At 43.0% G+C, this 19906-nt stretch overlaps 1 protein-coding gene across 2 annotated transcripts in view; it reads right to left on the reverse strand.

The window, feature by feature from the left end:
* Positions 1 to 19906, reverse strand: part of NCBP1 (nuclear cap binding protein subunit 1) — a 30984-nt gene continuing 11078 nt past the window's right edge. For both annotated transcript variants that reach the window (XM_079959343.1, XM_079959344.1), the window contains exons 6-23: positions 19780 to 19901; positions 18388 to 18457; positions 17547 to 17762; positions 16036 to 16133; positions 14830 to 14893; positions 13710 to 13820; positions 12936 to 13000; positions 11574 to 11636; positions 11146 to 11220; positions 10407 to 10510; positions 9130 to 9252; positions 8455 to 8557; positions 7663 to 7756; positions 6041 to 6144; positions 5073 to 5187; positions 3253 to 3396; positions 2140 to 2253; positions 1 to 696 (exon numbers count right to left, since the gene is read on the reverse strand). In XM_079959343.1, the coding sequence (XP_079815469.1) occupies positions 583 to 696; positions 2140 to 2253; positions 3253 to 3396; positions 5073 to 5187; positions 6041 to 6144; positions 7663 to 7756; positions 8455 to 8557; positions 9130 to 9252; positions 10407 to 10510; positions 11146 to 11220; positions 11574 to 11636; positions 12936 to 13000; positions 13710 to 13820; positions 14830 to 14893; positions 16036 to 16133; positions 17547 to 17762; positions 18388 to 18457; positions 19780 to 19901 (1899 nt within the window). In that variant the 3' untranslated portion in view covers positions 1 to 582. The remainder of the gene's footprint in view (positions 697 to 2139; positions 2254 to 3252; positions 3397 to 5072; positions 5188 to 6040; positions 6145 to 7662; positions 7757 to 8454; positions 8558 to 9129; positions 9253 to 10406; positions 10511 to 11145; positions 11221 to 11573; positions 11637 to 12935; positions 13001 to 13709; positions 13821 to 14829; positions 14894 to 16035; positions 16134 to 17546; positions 17763 to 18387; positions 18458 to 19779; positions 19902 to 19906) is intronic.

Genomic DNA, 19906 nt, shown 5'->3' on the forward strand with positions numbered 1-19906 from the left:
TTTAAAAAACATATTCTGATTGTATTTCAACCATGTTTCATACAACCATGAAAATTAATTTTGATAACAAACATATACTCTAGGCTACTCTGGAGGCTTGACCTGTTTAGCATTTCATGTGTCCTATGCTCCTGTCCCTCAGAGAGTTTAATCTTACTCATTGGGAAGCTGCTCTTCAGATTCACAAGTCTTGATGCTTGCTTCACATTATTATAATGAGGGAATTCATTCGTATGTAAGGGCCAAGCAAAGGTAACCAATCCTATTTATTCCCTATTTTTATTTTTATACAAACAACAGAAGGGGACAAAACAAATGCCACGATGAAGCCAGCATTCAAACCATTTCAAAATTAGAAATCCACACATTATTCCATCCCAGTCACCTAGCAGTCGTAAAACAGAGTTAGGCCTCTACTGCTAAAAGAACTGCCCCGTTTGAGTGCCGAGTAGCTTATCTACGACAGCACGGCAAGCTTGTTTTCCCAATTAAAAGCTTCTTTCCTTCTCTTCCCTCATCAATTTTCCCATTTTTGTTTTAAAAAGGTGAAGTCAATTAAGTCCTGTACAAAAACGAAGTCTCTCAGGCCTGCAATGCACAGAACTGCTGAAATACAGCTAATATATGATGATCCAATTCTGCTGTGAAGAGAAGGTTTTCCAATGTCACCATGTACTGATGGATGATCTGGTGATGCTGCAGACAGAAAAGAGCCATCTCAGTTACTCATTACTGGTCTTGGCAGGACATAGGGAGAGAAATCACATCCCCCCCGCATTCACTCGGCAGCTGAGGAACACCAGAAACTTGTTATGAATGGATAAAATACACCGAGAATGTCGCCTGCAATTCTGGTCATTCCACTTAAAAAAAAGAGAACCTGAGAAGAGCAGCCAGAGAGAGGGAGAAGAATAGTACAGTGGTGCCTCACAAGACGAAATTAATCCGTTCCGTGAGGCTCTTCGTATAGCGGTTTTTTCGTCTTGCGAAGCAAGCCCATTGACGGCTTAGCGGATTAGCGCTATTAGGGGCTTTTAGCGGCTTAGCGGATCAGCTGATAAGCGGCTTATCGGCTTAGAAAAAGGGGGGGGTATAGGAAAAAAAAGTCGGAAAAACTCGCAAGACATTTCGTCTTGCGAAGCAAGCCCATAGGGAAATTCGTTTTGCGAAGCGCCTCCAAAACGGAAAACCCTTTCGTCTAGCGGGTTTTCCGTCTTGCGAGGCATTCGTCTTGCGGGGCATCACTGTATAAAAATGGTTGAAGGGCTGGACAGTCTTAATCATGGGTAGGCAAACTAAGACCCAGGCGCTGGATCTGGCCCAATTACCTTCTAAATCCGGCCCGCGGACAGCGTGTTTTTACATGAGTAGAACGTGTCCTTTTATTTAAAATACATCTCTGGGTTATTTGGTTTTTTTATAATATTTTTTATTAATTTTAACATATAAATTATAAAATGTACCACCAAACTTATCACTTATGCAATCTTTTTAGACTTCCATCAGCCCTTCTGATGATCCACCGTTTTAACCACTTCTTATGCATTTCTTAACTTTATATTGCCTTTACATCTCTTAACAAATCATCCCCCCCCCCTTGTCCATTTTTACAATACTTCTAATAATACTCCTCACAAAACTTCTTGCAACCCTACAAATCTCTGGGTTATTTGTGGGGCCTGCGTGGTGTTTTTACATGAGTAGAATGTGTGCTTTTATTTAAAATGCATCTCTGGGTTATTTGTGGGGCATAGGAATTTGTTCATCCCCCCCCCCTTCAAAATATAGTCCGGCCCCCAACCAAGGTCTGAGGGACAGTGTACCGGCCCCCTGCTGAAAAGGTTTGCTGACCCCTGGTCTTAATCATAAACGAAAGTGACAGGAACAATCAGTTGGTTTAAGACAAGCAAGATGTGCTTCTGTATAGTAAGTGGAACCTGCCTCAGCTTTATATTGGCCTCTAATATAAACAATTTTGAAATAGCCCATTTATATGGACTATCAGCCGAATATAGCTTCCTCCTGAAGATTTACATCAAGCAAGTCCTAGCGAATGCAGAATTATCATTTCTGTGCAATCACATTTCTATGCAATTTCTAGTTACCACATTCGTGACTTTGGAAAGGAATGAGAGTTACCTGTAAGAAGATCTGCTGCAGCCTCTCTATACAGTTCTTGTACCAAGGTGTAATCACATCAATACCTCCTGTTTCACATCGCACTAAGTGCTCCGTGAGGATCATAATGAAGCGCTGGAAAGGGCAATATTAGCAACATCTTTCAAATACAGGGAAGTCAACGTCCACAGACAAGACGAGAGAATGAGGACACATGAGAAATAGTATTTCTGGATTAAAGAATGGAAATTTCATGACAGAACAGCGCCACTTAGCACAGAATTCATTGCTAATTTCCGGAGATCTTTTCCCGGGTTCAGCGAGCGTGAGAACAGGCCAGCACAATAGTTTCACTTCTTGAAGCTGGTTGTGCAACAGCATCAGGGCTACAGCAATCTGTTGCTTAACCACAGCTATGAGACCATACTGCCTTTCAGAGCTTCTCCAGCACAAGCCATTCTGCTAGCACATGGGTAGGCAAACTAAGGTCCAGGGGCCGGATCCAGCCCAATCACCTTCTAAATCCAGCCCGCGGACAGTCCAGGAATCAGCGCATTTTTACATGAGTAGAATGTGCCCTTTTATTTAAAATGCATCTCTGGGTTATTTGTGGGCCATAGGAATTTGTTCATTTTTATTTTTTCCCCAAAATATAGTCTGGCCCCCCGCAAGGTCTGAGGGACAGTGGACTGGCCCCCTGCTGAAAAGGTTTGCTGACCCCTGTGCTAGTACAACTAGCAGTTCCCAAATACTTGGAATTGCTTCCTCTACTTGAAACTTTTCATATCATTTATTTGGTTCCATTTATGAATCACTTCCCATAAAATGCCTCAAGCAATTTCACACCAAAAACACCCACAGTAAAACTGGTTAACTTAAAGGGTTAAAATACACATTATAAAGTTTTGCAAAGATGAGGTTCATAGCTTCCCCAACACTCAACAGCCCATCTTCTATTACCGTACTTTTCCATCTATAAGACTAGGTTTTCTTTACTCTAAAATAATTTTTTTAAAATGGGGGTCGTCTTCCCACATTTTCATAAATTTCAGTCCCCCAAAATAGGGGTCATGTTATACACGGAAAAATAGGGTAACTCATTTTCTAAAAGCCAATGAATATTTCTGCATTTACCTGGAATATTACAAGGAAGAGGTTTTTTTGTTCACTTTGAGCCGATTCAACTTTTTCTTGCAGGCGTTCTATCTGCTCTTCGAGGGGTCCATCTTCCCTGTCGCTACTTCGATCGTCGTCATCGTCATCATCATCACTGTCTCGCTGGGGAGGAATAGTTAACATTTAACAGGGGGATCATAAGTGCTCCGAGACCAAAAGGTTAGCTAGGGCACACTCTGTTTCATTCCCTCTTTTAATTTATAGGGCCCTGTCTCACCAAAGTGCCGAAAGCTTCTTTCTTCCATCTTGAAGTGAGCTACAGTCATGATTTTAGCATGCATCTATAGCATTTACTAAAAGAATAAATGCAACGTGTAAGATATAACAAAATAAAAAGGTACTGCTGCATGTGTTGCCTGAAGCCATGAAATGTTGATCTACAGTAAAGATAAGCTGACCCAGCCCAGGAAACCATTTGGGATTCCCAATATAAGCTGTTCTGGGGTTCTCAGGGAAAGAAAGGGGGTTGTCACAGTGGCACACAATACAATGAGAAACTCAAGTCACTGCAAGAATTTCTGATCCCTGCATGTCCTATTAGATTTCTGGCATAATTTAGGCCAGTATTCACTGTACACTTTCTATCAGTGCAAGGACTTTTGGCTGGGCAACAGAACTTCCTCTCCCCTCGAGCCCCCTAACTCTGTTCTGGGGTTTCCCCCAGCCCCATGGAGCAGATCTAGGAGAATGCACAGAGTGTGTCAGAGGTGTATCTGTGTATTGTGCAAAAATAACTACTGCACTGATGGAACAAGTGGTTTGGCTACTGCCCAATGCTGCAGCTGCAGAGGTGGCCAATGTCATCAGGAACATCGTGTGCAAGGCAGGGGGGGGGGGGTCTGAGTCTTAACAAAAAACAAAAGCTTGCACTGGCATCAATGGGAACTTTTCATGTAAGCCTCATAGCTAGACTAGGGTGCAGCAATTTTAGTCAGGATCATTGCTGGGAAGGAATGGGGTAAACCTCTCCTCCTTGTATGTGTTCCTGATGACAATCAGTCAATTGTGCCTGGGATTAAATAAAGAAAAAGCTCAGATGTAGCTGCTTGCTACACAATGAAAGTACAGTGGTGCCTCGCAAGACGAAAAGAATCCGTTCCGCGATTCTCTTCGTATAGCGGTTTTTTCGTCTTGCGAAGCAAGCCCATTGACAGCTTAGCGGATTAGCGCTATTAGCAGTCTAGTGGCTTTTAGCGATCAGCTGAGAAGCGGCTTAGCGGCTTAGGAAAAGGGCGAAAAAAGCGGGGGGAAACCGCGGAAACTCGCAAGATTTTTTCGTCTTGCGAAGCAACCCCATAGAGAAATTCGTTTAGCGAAGCGCCTCCAAAACGGAAAACCCTTTTGTCTAGCGGGTTTTCCGTCTTGCGAGGCGTTCGTCTTGCGGGGCACCACTGTAACAGCCTAATTTGGTCCTTTGGTCTGCCAGAAATAACACTCATAATCAACATATTACCTCAAGATGTGGCGATTGCTATTTGCTCGATGGCTTTTTAAAAAAGGGAATGGGCACATCCATGAAAGATAGGTCTACCAAGGGCTATTTGCCAGGCTACCCCCCATTTTTCAGAGGCAATGTATCAGATGATGGAGACAAACACAGGATGACGTTTACAGAAGCCTCTGCTTGGCTGCTGCTGAAAACAGAGTGTTGGACTTTTACACAGTATAGCAATTCTTTCATTTTTATTGTTGGTGGAAAAGAGTTACAATACTGCTGTTTATACACATCTCTACGTCAAGTAACGTTTTTTTCACAGCCCTGGAAAATGGTTACCTACACGTTTGTGCTGTTTGGCTAATCTCGCTTTGGCCTCCTCTAGCTCCTTTTGGATCATCACCACATGCTTGTTCATCTTACGGATTGTTGAGTGTAAGATTTCCCAGATATAAAACCTAGCAGAGAATGAAACAGATGCTCTAGTTCATACAATATACTTTGGCTCGTTTCAGTCATAATGCTAATGTACACATTGTATATGCTCTCTTGTAAAGCTGGCTATTAACTGCAGGATACAGGAGGCTGTGGATTAGGAATAAACAACCTGTACCATCAATGGATCTTCCCTACAATTAATTTACGGGGCATTTCATAAATGATGTCTTAGATGTGCAGTAAAACCTCGGTTGTCGAACATAATCTGTTCCGGAAGCCCATTCGGCTTCCAAAATGTCCAATAACTGAGGTGTGGCTTCCGATTGGTTTCAGGAGCTTCCTACACTCAAGCGGAAGCCGTGTTGGACGTCCAGCTTCCGAAAAATGGTTGAAAACTGGAGCATTTACTTCCAGGTTTTCGGCGTTTGGAAACCGAATGATTCCAAAACAGAGGCGTTCGGGATGTGAGGTTTGACTGTACTGTAAACCACATCTCTTGAAGTATCAAGCATGAATGTAACAATTCTGTTTGCAACCTGGAGTGCATTGTAGATGTACATGAGAAAGAACCGGCACTGGCTGTGGCCTATTGTCATTCACACACCCTGGCAAATCCAGGTTTGTTGCAGCACAATGTGTGTGAATTGGGCCCAACGCACCAGGATTTTGCACTCTGCCATAAACAGAAATGGTTGAATTACAAAAAATTCTGTAATTTCTTTGTGTGAGTTTTGAAAAGCTGAGTGAAAGACTGTTTACCCAACGCAAATATTTTGAGAAAGTTAAAAGGTGATCTGCTGCCAGCATCATTCAAATCACAACCCAAACAATTAAAAAAAAGGGGGTGGAAGAGGGAGATTTACATCTAGTTACCTAATGAAATCATGAGCCAGCTCTGGAGAGAAAATCCAGTTTGCTACTGCAGCACAATCCACAATCTGTGTGCGAATCATCTTATCCACCAGCACAGCAATCATCTGCGTGAAAAGGGAAGCAAAGGGTTTCTGGATCAGCTTATCAAAAGCAGGTGCTCATTTGCTACTGAAACGAACAGATAAGGCAAAATAAAGGCACACCCCTGTCTCTCCTGCTCAACTATCTTATAGTGGTGACAACTCAGGAAGCATAATCTAAAGCTGCTTCCTAAATTTTTGAAAGCTATGGTACACTTTTTATTTCTGAAATTTAATTCAGAATAAAAAAGGTTGCAAAACCAAAACCATGAGATGAACTTACTCCCCTGTGCTTTGGTGCGAGTCACAAAAGAGAGTTCAAGGTGCGTCACGTAAGAGAGAATTCTCTGCATTGGGAGGCAGTATTAGCTGTGTTATCCATGCTGCCTGCAATTTAAACCTAAAGGAAACTACACTCCAAGTAACAAAATAGTACCTTGAATTGTTAAATCTGCATGCAGGGTTTATTCCAGCTTAATTGCTGTACAGAAACAGGTGTCTAGGGCTCTTTGTCTAATTATTCAAAGATTGGGAATCATTGCTTATGCAGTGATAATGAGCTATCATGAAGCTTACAGGGAAAATACATGTGGAATGTTGTTTAATACTACAAATAAGGTACAGTGGTATCTCTGGATGCGAATGGGATCCGTTCCAGAGTCCCGTTCACATCCTGAAGCGAACGCAACCCTCTTCCTCGCATGCGCATGATGTCATTTTGACCGTCTGCGCATGTGCGAGCGGCGAAACCCAGAAGTAACGTGCTCCGTTACTTCCGAGTCGCTGCAGAGCGCAACCCGAAAATACTCATCCCGAAGTTACTTCAACCCAAGGTATGACTGTATTACTGTATTGACCCGACTATAAGCCACATCTGCAAATAAGCAACAACTTTAAAATTCATGGCATATTTGCGGGTGCGGCCTGCCTCCTGGCACTACTGCACTGAATGGGGGACGGCCGGCGCTTTGTGCACTGCTCCCCAAGCCAGTGCTGGCGCTCGGCTCTGAATATAAGCCACACTAATTTTATACGTCATATATCTTATCTCAAATGCATCATCAATCCATTCTAATGTACAATCAGTGCAGAGCCTGCAAGAGAAAGTGAACTGCAAAATGGGCAGCGGAAAGCGAAAGGCAACACTGAAATAATCTCCCACGGATTTAGGGCAGGCTTTCTCAATCTCGGCCCTCCAGAAGTTTTGAGACTACAATTCCCAGCATCCCTGACCACTGGTCCTGCTAGCTAGGGATCATGGGAGTTGTAGGCCAAAAACATCTGGAGGGCAGTGGCGGAGCTTCATGCTCCAGCACCGGGGGCGGGGGCGGTGGAGAGAAGGCGGGGGCGGGGGGCGCTGCCTGCGGGGCAGCCGCTCACTCCTCTTCCTCCGTGAGTGCTGGAAGGCCGAGGTTGAGGAAGCCTGATTTAGGGCCTGGTGTGCAGCAGACAAAATTTACACCGAAATCAATCGATGGAACTTAAAGGTACTTTTTGGATGAGTGGAAAAAGAAGGAAACCTATAATTCCATTCACTCTCACCTGTGGATGATTCTTCCACACTTCATACGTAACTCTGAGCACATGCAGCTTCCCTTCATCGCTTTCCGCCAGCGCTTTGAAGACTTCGCGGAATCTTATCAGAACAGGGAAAGATAGCAATGAAAGGCCGTTAAGGGGTAAAGTATATTGCCTGCTCTTTCATTGGCTGTGACCTGACATTCAAAAGCTGATTGCTGAACAAGGGCTACAGCTCACTTTGGACCTACAGTTGTTGAGTGGCAAGGCTGAGAGGGTGAGAAGAAAGCTAGATGATTCTGTGCCCTCCTTTTCGAGTTATACAGAGCAGAGTCTCTTTCAGAAAGGGAGGAGGCAAGGACTCTGAGCTCTGACAGTCTCCCACAGGGATCCAACATGCGCTTGCTGTTGTCAACCAGCAAGGTGATTTGGGGGAACACTCCACCTCATCATCTCAAGCATCTCCTCCGCAGCCCACCTGCTGGTTACAAGTAAAATAAGATAGTGCAGGAGTGATAGCTTGTCTGTTACCAGGAGTACCACACAAGGGCAGATAGCCCTGCTAACCAAGGTGCCCATAGGTTCAGCTGACTGATAGTATGATAGAAAAAGCAATATGCATCTCATCTCTCCCTACAATTAAACAATAATGATAAATACTTTAATCGAAGGTTATTGCAAAACTGTCTTGCAGTTTCTGCCTTGTGAATCAATTCCAGGCAGGCTCTTCATAAAGTAGGAAACAATTAAAACTGGTTATATGAGCCAGTAGCAGTGTGTTATTGATAGCACTGGCAACTTTGTGGTTATACTTACCTTCCCAGAGCACTGAAGGAGTGACTGAATGACTTTGCGGCCAAATGCAGCAGTGTCTGCACAAACACCTCTATTTTTAAAGGATTAAAAGAGAAGCCTTCATCTGGGGAAAAAAGTTACATTTGAGTCAGTACTTCCAGTACAGCCTTTGATTCAGCACCCACATTTTTCTGCCTTAAAAAAAAAAAGTCTATGCCTATGTAACCAAAGGCAAGTATGATCTCTCTCTGTGTGTAACTAAGCCTAAGTGTGTGTACATGAAACCAAAGAGTAGCCATTTTCTTCCCCAATTTTTCTCCGCTTCTGTTTTCGTCTCTTGTGCCATTCTTTGTAAAGCACCCAATACAGATGTTGCTATATAAACAACAGCCATTGCGCAAAGCTAAACTGTTGTGTGTATGAGACAGAGAGCGGATGACTGGTGGGGTCAGCTGTCCAAAGAAAGTCAAAAATTCCATGGGAGGGTCATTCCATATCAAGTGATCCATCTTTTTTTACCTCATGTCATCCAGTTTCCTTAATATTTTGTACACTTGTTGAATGATGGAAACTAAGTTTAAATCTATGCATTCAGAGAAGACGACGTTGCAAAGTAGCACTTCTACAGAACAATGAAATAAGCTTAAATACAGAAAGAACTAGGAGCACTTGACTACAGCTATCAGAAGTTCTTACCATCATCATCATCCTGATTAGGGTTGGGTACATCCTTCAAAATGGTGAAAATCTCATCGTTGCTTGCTTTGTTTTTAATGGCGATGTTTAAGCAGAGCGCAACGTTGTATCCTGGAAGAGACTCTACAAATACACAAAGAAGCAAAGTTACCTTTAGTTTTTTTTAAAAAAGCCCTATTTCCTCATAAAAGCCAAGACAGCAGAAACGCCATTCTTTGGAAGTCATCATCTTGCAGACTTCCAGGTCATGTAATGAGTAGAATGAACAACCAAGTCAAACTTCACCCTCCTTCTTTCTCCCACCAGCCTAGATGTTAAGTTTTAAAACTTGTTAAGAATGAACACACTGTTCATTCCAGAGTTGCCTGCACACTAATAGGCTGGCCTGGTTTTCTGCACAGCAGTTTGCCAGGCTCCTTGAACTCTTTTGAGGAGCTCCAAATATAAAAACTGAACTGCCATGCAGGAAACTGACAAATACAGTAGCACCTTGGGTTCACGAACACCTTGGTAACTTGGATGTTTTGGCTCCCAAATGCCGAAAACCTGGAAGTGTTTTCCAAAGTTTTTCGGAAGCTGAACGTCCGACGCGGCTTCTGCTTGCGTGCAGGAAGCTCCTGCAGCCAATTGGAAGCTGCGCCTTGGTTTTTGAACATTTTGGAAGTTGAACGGTCTTCCGGAATGGATTACGTTTAAGGACCAAGGTACGACTGTACATCTTTAGGGGCACCTTCTGCTATCATATTGTTGAAGCAAAGCAGATGTGGACCCGGATTGTAGATTAGGAACTGCTTGTAGGCTGTTCTGGACCTTTTAGAGCAGCGGTTCTCAACCTGTGGGTGCCCAGATGTTGTTGGACTACAACTCCCATCATTCCTGAGATCTGGCTTTGCTAGCTAGGGGTGATGGGAGTTGTAGTTCAACATCTGGGGACCCACAGGTTGAGAAAGGCTGTTTTAGAGGAAGCTCATGCTATTAGTATAACAAAACAAACAGGGCTAAAAAATTTCCTAGTTCTCTTGTAATCCTTACAACATTCCATCCTTATTCTCATACTGCAGATGGAGGCTGTAGCTTTGCGAGAGTTGCTTGCTCGAGAATGACTGTTGAGTCTATGGCAGGGGCCAAATTTGAAGCAGGACCCCACCTCAATCCATAGCTCAGCCTCTCACCCACTAGACTACACCAGCTCCCCAAAGACAGATTCAAGAAAACTAGTCTAACTATTTAAAAATAGGAAGAAAACACTGCAGCAAGTGCATAACCCATATACATACTGTTGCTTTCATCTCCGTATTTATAAATACATGCTGGATTTGCAGGAGTTAGGACTGAAAACGTAGCAGGAACAATATCCACTATTCGTTGGTGGTAGGAAAGCCTAGAAAAAAAAAGATTTTGCATAAGATGAAGAAGTGATACTCCTATCATGATACAGGTCTATGGACAAAACCCAGCTAAGCATGAACCCTTACTCAGCCTCAGTGAATGCAGATTATAAATCTAGATATGGCAAAATCAAAGTCTATGCTTTACACTGAAACAGGAAAGGAATAGTCCAAAGTACGATTATGCCCCTTACACAGAAGTCAGCTCCACTGATCTGAATAGAAGTTACTTCCCAGTAACTATTTAGGATCATTTATTTGTATGCTCAATTGTTTTCCATTTAGTCAATTTTGTTTTTGTTGTTTGATCATTAGACATTACAAAACAAGGAATTAAACTGAGGAATCTAAACTTGGAGAGAGAATTTTAAAAATTAATTCAAAAGCACTATTTTTATTTACTGAATTTTCTCCCAGCAGAATACTTCCAACCATCCAGATGGTGTCTTAACTCATAATGAGTAAGTGCCCTATTCCTGGACAAACATACAAAGACTAAGCAAATACTATTGGTTTGAAGTGGGAGCTGATATTATTTCTTCCTCACTTTAGCAACTGCATTAAGTTGGAAAAATAGGCTATATCTATTAGAATACTACCCCTTCTGCAGTTCTGATGCCTCACTCACCTCATACATTTTTCCAAAACTTCTCTTACGAATTTAGGTCTGGGTTTGTCAAGGTCCTCAGAAAGACAATCTGACCTATCATTGGAACAAAATTGTGCAATTGCCATTACCCAGTGAAGCATATAAAGGCTTATTTGTCTAATATGCAATGATTTAGGAAGCTTCAATCTTGAATGTTGTGCTTCTTTCGCTCTCTGCATTGTCAGAGCCACTAGGAAGCAAATTCATACAGTACTGGGGGTTACAGTTTAAGGCAGCAAAGCTTACATAATTTCACATAATGACATTTTAAACCACAGATACCTGTGGGCTATCTAGTCTTGCACAGAAATCATTGAAAATATATCACGTTTGTAATTTGACATTTGCAGAATTTAGCACCATTTGGATATTTCAGGAGATAATAAGAATCACTGAAATAAACTTACCAGTCTTCCCAGCTCCAACGGAATTGAAAATTATTCAAATGGTGCGAAAACCAATTAATGAACCTTCATGAAAAAAGAAGGAAACTTTCACAAACTCCCAGAAGACCAAACCACAGCCATTCACAGTGACATTATTCACACTATATCCTAGCCATTACAAAGAATGTCACAACACATTTTGTTGAAATGGATTCTTGGAAATACTGGTTATGAAGAGCATGTAAATACAGAACTCTTAAAAAATTAACATTAAGGGGCAGAATGCCCAAAGCTGTCAGATAACTGGATCTTCTGCAAGTTCTAATTATCTTTGAAGTTAGTAAAACAAGCTAATTATATAGTCATACCTCTTGTTGTGTTTGCTTCACATTGCGGTTTTTCGGGTTGCGAATGCGGCAAACCCAGAAGTGTATACTTCCGGGTTTCCCCGTGCGCGCATGCGCACAAGCGTTCTGCACGTTTCACACATGTGCAGAAGCGCTCTATCGCACTCCACGCTTGTGCAGAAGAGCCACTCTAGTTGCAGACTTTTCGGGGTGCAAATAGCACCCCAGAATGGATTGTGTCTGCAACTAGAGGTACCACTGCAGTTCAGATATGGACACTTCAGATAATAGTTTTGTAAGTAATACTTGAAGCGTATTTTCAGGTCTTCCTGGCTCGTCTTCCAAGCTAAGATGTACTTGGCTACCCCCACTCTTTGATAATCACTGTGACCATAAAACAGGAAACAACATACATTTATTCAGTTCAAATAAGCTGATGCCACAGAAACCCACCTGTCAGTAATCACACAACTCAAAAATGGAGTTAACTTTTTATTAGTACAAAAACACGATCTGCACAGACTTTGTTGAGTTTCAGGCCTAGTGAGCATAGCGGCTTGTTCCCTGCGTCCTTCCTCCATGAAAATTGCCAAGACTGAAAGTCCCTGCCTTCTCACAGCTGTCTTAAGTCTCCTGCTCTCCAGTGCTTTCCCGAAGCAATCGGAGACGGCATCAGCATGCAGCTAATTTCTCCTCTGCCCTTTTCATGCCTCTTTTGGTTCTTGGAGTCAGGGAGAGGGCAGACACCTATAACTCTTCACCAGCCTCTTTCCACTCTCCTCCTCCTTCAGTTTCTGCCTGATTCTGGACTTCCCCCTGCCAGACTCTCCCAGCTCACTAAACCCTGTTACCTCTTGGAAGCCGGTCTTCGCCCTCTGACCACTCACCATTGTCCCCCCACCCCACCCCAGGTTCTGAGCCTTCTTCCCTTGCTTGATTCCTCCCACCATTCCTCTGCATCCAACCGCTCCATGACATCTGATGAAACCTGCTTCACAAACTTCTTAGAAATCTAAAGGTAAGTGCGCTTACTTACCTGTCTATGCAAGTAGTGTTCATTGTATCCAAGCGCATGTACAGCATTTCTGTGGCTTGTGCAAGCTGCAAGATTCCATTTAAGGAATAATATGGATGAACCTTTAACTCTCCCTTTGTTAAGAGAGAAACTGTGTGTGCCCAAACCTAGAGTTCTAGGCTACTGAATCAGACTCAAATCAAGTACAGTGGAACCTCAGTTCTCAAACGTCTCAGTTGACGAATATTTGGGAAGCCAAACGCCGAAAACCCGGAAGTAAACACTTCCGTTTTCGAACGCACCTTGGAAGTTGAATGACTTCCGCTACGTGTTTTTCAATTTTCTCAACTGAATCTGCTGACAGCCCTTTGCGCCTCGGTTGTTGAACGTTTTGGAAGTTGAACGCTCTGCTGGAACAGATTACGTTCGACAACCGAGATTCCACTGTATCTTGGATTTAGACACTTTAAGAGGCAGGGCAATATTTTATTAGCCATGCAGAATTATTATAAATGTTATTTTAATTCATTCCCTGCCCTTCACCCTAAGGCCTCAGGGCAGGCTACAACCATTACACTTCTGAGCAGCCTTCCTATTTTTGCCTGATGAATAAGATTGGCTACCAATGAAAACATTTTTAATCACAACTTTCATTTCAGCGATTACTCAAAATAACCTGCATCTGCAACCAACCGACTTCTAATACAACTGTGAACAGTAATACATAATGCATTAAAAAATTTTCCTACAAAAAATGTGCTAACTGATATCAGAGTTGTTGAGTAAAAAGGATACAACTTGGGGTAAGGAGCCGGGCTGAAGTTTGCAAAGTTCAATAAGGAGTGTTGTGTACATGACCTCAGTGTGTGGTGGAATAGGAAGCTGAAACAGCTCGGCAAAGATTACCTGGGGGGGGGGGGGAAACATGACACAGATACAATGAACTGTATACCTGTCTTATCTGAACTGATATCAGAAGGCATTATTAGTATTAAGTCTGGCAACTGTTGGGGTATAGTGGTGAAATGACCCTTCTTATGCTCTAAGAACAACAACAGCAGCAGAAATAACAATTCATTGATACGCTGCCCATCTGACTGGCTTGCCCCAGCCACTCGGGGTGGCTTCCAGCAAATTAAAACATCAAACACAGGAAAACACCAAACATTAAAAACTTCCCGACACAGGGCTGCCTTCTAAAATCCAGATAGTTGTTTATTTCCTTAACATCTGATGATAGGATGCCACTACCAAGAAGGCCCTCTGCCTGGTTCCCAGTAGCCTCACTTCTCGCAGTGAGGGACCTGCCAGAAGGCCCTCGGAGCTGGACCTCTGTGTGTGGGCTGAACAATGGGGGTGGAGACACTCCTTCAGGTATACTGGGCCGAGGCCGTTTAGGGCTTTAAAGGTCAGCACCAACACTTTGCACAAATAAGCACAAACTTGCATATTTATTAAATTTATTTCCTGCCTTTCCTCCAAGGTCTAATGCCCCCATTTTATCCTCACAACTGCCCTGTGAGGCAAGTTTGGCTGAGTGAGAGGGACTGACCCCAAGGGCACCCAATAAGCTGGAATGTTAAGTTGGGGCTTGAAATTAGCCTTAGGTCAATTGCTCTAACCACTATCCTCAGCATTTATATATTCTATAAATTGCCCAGTGTGGCTGGGGAAACCCAGCCAGATGGACAGGGTGTAAATAAAACCACAACAATTTAGCCACATATAGTTCATCAGTATTTAACATATTTATTTATATATGAGGTTTGACGCAGATTCAACCTCCTTTTCTGCATAGCTAGGGTTTGGGTTTTTTTTGCAAATGAGTCTGGGTAAATTATAATAGAGTTTACAGCGTAGCAAGTAAAGGCATTTTGAAAGAGGAAAAAGATAAATATGGTAAAGAGATGCATACCTCAACTATGTGGTAGTTCAGAGGGATCTTGTTATTCCCTGGGTAGCTCAGTAACTGAGCAGCACTAGAGGAAAAGGTAGACTCAGTGATTCAAAGAATGCAAATACAGAAAAAGGTCAGTTAGGAAGGAAACTGAAGCCTTGCTAAAGAACAGTCAGTTAAGTGCATGTGTATCAATTCACATGCAGCTGGCACTAAAGTGACAGTAAGACTCATAAGCATAGCAAATGGACTATGCAAACTGAAAATGACTCCAAGTATCTCCTCAAAACCCACCATAAGCTCTTGACTGACTAGAATGAGAGATCCATGTGCCATTATTACAGAAACTGCAAGAACAGAGGTCTGGATGTTGAAAGCATTATTTTGTGAACTTATTGTCAAGACACAATTTGATAAAGAGCATTTCGCACCCAAGTAGACAGCAGCAATTCTCTAGGATGCTAAGTGTGTTCCTTTGCAGCTACCCAACTCTAAAATCATATCCCTTCTGGATACATCAGTGACTCACGCCATTTTTACAGTTTCTCAATTCTACCTTTGCATTTGAAAGCAGTCAAAATTAGAGAGGCAGTTCTCCTTCCAGCCTAAATCTGAGGTGACTCAAAAAGGAGTAACCCCAGAAGTGTTTTGTCCTTTCAGGGGACTGTATCCCAGGAGGCCGTCTCTTCTCACTTTGTTTTCAACCACCCATCTGGCAACTGGAAATTTTATTTCAGGAGATATTTTACCCTGATCACTTTTCATGATGAAGAATTCCTTATAGGGTTTCATTTCAAAGTTTAAGCCATTTGGGGTTTTTGGTAGGTCATTGTCTGCAAGACAGGAAAGATACCTTGTTTCCCTTTATCAGACAATAGATCTTATTTTTATCAAAGGTTTGTAATATACTGCACTTGTGAAAGGGCTGGCTTAGGCAGTGGGAAGAGGTTGTGTGGAGACACTGTGAAATATAACTTTTCCAGATCAGTGCAATTTGCAGAAATTTGATGCACATGCAGCTGAAGAGTTTCTTTCAGGTTTTCACAGCAGAAATTGGAAGAAGAGGCAAGCTGCTTTTTAAATGAATTGGTGAATTGCAGCCATCCTCACCTCACGAGCAAATATGCTCTTTAGCCACACTCAGAAAACAGTGCTGTCGGGTAGGTAGAAAACAAAGGTCTTTTGATCTCCTAATGGTTGCCCTGCATGAAAAGTAACTCCTACCACGTCTTCCTTTCTTTCCAGTGTGATTTAATGATGCAGTGAAGATTTTCCTCTATCACAAATCTTTCAGCGGAATGACTGCCAGGCATAACAGGACCCTGTTGAAGGAATTAAGAAACGGCAGAAGTGATATAACATAAGAGTCCATTTTAAACAAAATAAATGACAAAGTTTGGCTGCATTACTGGCACTGTAGCTTTGACAATAGTTATAATACAATACAATTTATTCTTTCTAGAGGCTTTAACATTCGCAAGCAATTTCAAAATGCTAAAAACTATTTTTCCCCATAATAAATTTTGCTGCTGTTAAAAACAGGTCAGGATTCAAAGAACTGTGAAACAAGTTCCATGACCTCAAGGAAACTTTAGATCCTTTATTCTTTTTTGAGTAGCCCCCTATGGCCTACGAAAAGCAACTTTTGAAACAAAAGTTTCAAAAATATATTTGTTTGTCATGAGCAGGTTGGGTCAGGTTATGCCCTGAAGAAATCACTTGACTACCGCAAGCCTCTAGTGTTGGTCTACACAACTCGTTGCCTAAAACTGTCCAGGACCCAAAGAAACTGCAAAAACCAAATTTTTAGAAGGGAGAGAAGACAATACTTTGTACCCCCATTATAAAGTCTCTCTCTTATAGTCAGGGACTGCAATGAATTAAATGAACACCCCCACCCCCCAATTTAAACTGTAGCGACACTTCATGCTTGCAAATAATTAATAATAATTTACTTGTACCCTGTCCAACTGAATGGGTTGCTGCAACCACTCTAGTTGGCTTCCAGCAGATTATAAAAGAACACAACAAAACATCAGGCATTAAAAGCTCACCGTTACAGGGCTACCTTCAGATGTCTACGGAAAGTTGTTGATCTCTTTGACATCTGCTGGGCGGGAGGGCATCCCACAGGGAGGGCACAACTAACGAGAAGGCCCTCTGCCTGGTTCCCTGTAACTACACTTCTCGCAATGAGGGAACCGCTAGGCGGCCCTCAGGGGGCTGAATGATGGGGGTGGAGATGTTCCTTCAGATATTCAGGGCTGAAGCCACTTAGGGCTTTAAAGATCAACACCAACACTCTGAATTGTGCTGGCAAATGCACTGAGAGCCAATGTAGATCCTTTAAGACTGGTTTCATACGGTCTCAGCGGCCACTCCCAGTCGCCAGTCTAGTTGCCACATTCTGGATTAGTTGTAGTTTCCGAGTCACCTTCAAAGGTAGCCCCATGTAGAGCGCATTGCAGTAATCCAAGCAGGATTAATCTGGGGCGGATAGGATCTCCACTGGCATACCAGAGGGAGCTGGACACAGAATTGACCTGCGCCTCCATGGACAGCTGTGAGTCCAGAATGACCCCAAGGCTGTGCACCTGGTTCTTTAGTTACCCCATTCAGGACCAGGGAGCCCCCCCCCCCCACCTGTCTGCCCCATCCCTCAGAAACAGTGCTTCTGTCTTGTCGTGATTCAGCCTCAATCCGTTAACCACCATCCGTACATACACGCAACTCACCTCGGGATCATCAGTGTAGTCAAACATTCTGAAGATAACTCTCGGCATTGGGTAAATGGAGTCTTCGGTGTGAGGTGGCGGAGTGAAGGGAGGCAGATTGTGCTGCAGTGCCTCGCAGAGCACGTTGTCAAAAGCAAGGTAAGGCCTTGGGATGTGCCTTTCTTGCCAGCGGTCTTTCTTCAGCTTCTGAACCTGAGCCCACAGGCAATCCAAGTACTGAAAAACAAAAGTGCCCATCATGCAGGAAGACGCCCGTTGCCAACAGAATGGCATTTCTTCTTCCATCCACTCCACTGCCCGACTTGGAAGCCAACTCTCCATCCATCCCCGCAAACGTCCTTTTGCCCTCTGCTGCTGTTAGTGCCTCAGGAAGGAAAGCAGAGGTGGCTAGCCTGTGGGGCTTCAGAACTGGTTTGACTGTAACTCCCATCAGGCTCAGCCAACACAGTCAATGTTCAGGGGTGATGGGACTTGTAGTCTGGCAACATCTGGAGTGCCACAGTTTAGCCCCCACCCCCTTGATCTAAAGAACCACATAAGTAAGATGACTTGGATTTGAAAACAGCAGCCCACAGTGTCGCATGACAATTTTCTTTTTTAAAAAACCGAGGACTTTATTTGAGGCCTACTGGGTGCCAACATTTCTTCTCGTTGCCAGATAAAAACATCTTTTTTATTTTTCCGGGGTTTATAATGTATTGATTTTTAAAATGCGCTCAATTAGTATTTTATCTTGGACTTGTAAACCACACTGCAAGCTCTACAAAGGACGATATATTTTAAATAAAATTATTCAGATATATGTGGTGACATGTACTCAAGACTCCTTGCCACGTTTTACCTCTTCTTGTGGATGTGGTTTATCAGCAGACCAAACTTGCAGCATTGGTACGTGAATCTTTTGACGGCGTCTGAAATAGAGTGAGAGGAGATATAAAAGTTACTCAGATAAGCAAGCATGACCGATAGAGGGGTGGGCTTGTTGCCAGAGTATGGTTAGGTATGCATTTTCAATTATCCAATTCCCAGCTCAGTTTTTTTTTCCTTTTTTCTTTTTTGTGTGAGTTTATGGGGCTTTTGAAAAGAAAGTCAAGTCAAGACCTAAGAGCACACACTTTTAAAGCTACATGATAACCATGATGACTTCAGCACAATTCAAAAAACAAAATCTAATAAAGTTTGAGTCTATGACGTACAATCAAGCTAGATTGATTGCACTCAGTCTCCCGGAGACTGAGTGATATTGCCAGACAAGAGGACATAGCCCAGGTAAAACCTGGGATGTTCCTAGGGGACCAGATTTATTGGACCATACCAGCCCCCTACTTTGCAGAAATCCACTATGTGGAATACCGCAGACTTCTTACAGCGGCTAGATTAAATGTCCTTGACTCTGCGATATTGTGGGGAAGGTACAGGGGAGTACCATACGCCCAGAGAACCTGTCATTGTGCTATCGGTGTGGTTGAGTCCACCGAACACATTCTCTTGACTTGCCCTTCTTAGGCAGAGCTTAGACAAAACTTTATAGACCCATTCCTATGTCAACTTAGCTTCCTACCCGGAGAAAACCAGGTTTTATACTTGCTGAATAATGTCACTAGAGCTATACCTTTCTTGGTAGCCAAATTTCTTTTTTTAGCCTTTAAGCGTCGCAAGACCATAATTGATTGTATTGACATGGGGCTATCTGTTTAGCCCTTTTAGTGTTGGCTAGGCTCTAAAATCTTCTTGGATGTTTTAACTGTGTATTGGCAAATGTATTTGTATTCTTTTCTCTGACTGACGGTCGAATAAAAAGGCGGATTGATTGAATAAAGTTCTAGGGCCTGGGTTCCCAAAGTGTGGTCCGTGAGCTTCGTTCAGGTGGCCTATGACGCGTCTGTGGACTTGTATTTGAGGAGAAGGTGGCATGGTACTGAACCCAGTTCCTAACCATCTGGGTTGCTTGTTACTGTTTTAAGTGTTTTGTCTGGGATTCAGGAAGCAGAGAGCCTGCTTCTTAGCTCTTTCTTCCTCTGAATCTTGGTGCAGTCCGATAATCTTCTGTCCCAGACTGGTTGGACATAAGGAGTGATGACAGTTGTAGTACTTTGCACAGTAATGTGTCCTGTGTCCCCCCCCCTTAGGGGCAGGGGGAGAGGAGGGCGGGGACAGAGACTGTGATAAAACAAATACTTTTTTCTACTCTGCTATCTAATAAGGCAAAGCAGATTGGTTACTGTTCTCTTACTTCAGGTAGTTTTCAACCTGGGACAAGATGCGGTCCATCTCAGCATCCTTCTTCTCATACAACTCCTTCCCCACCCAAGGTAAGGATGAGAGAAAAGCATACACATACCAGTCACAGCGTACCTGTG

Source organism: Podarcis cretensis (assembly GCF_951804945.1).
Source record: "Podarcis cretensis genome assembly, chromosome: 17".
Taxonomy (NCBI): domain Eukaryota; kingdom Metazoa; phylum Chordata; class Lepidosauria; order Squamata; family Lacertidae; genus Podarcis; species Podarcis cretensis.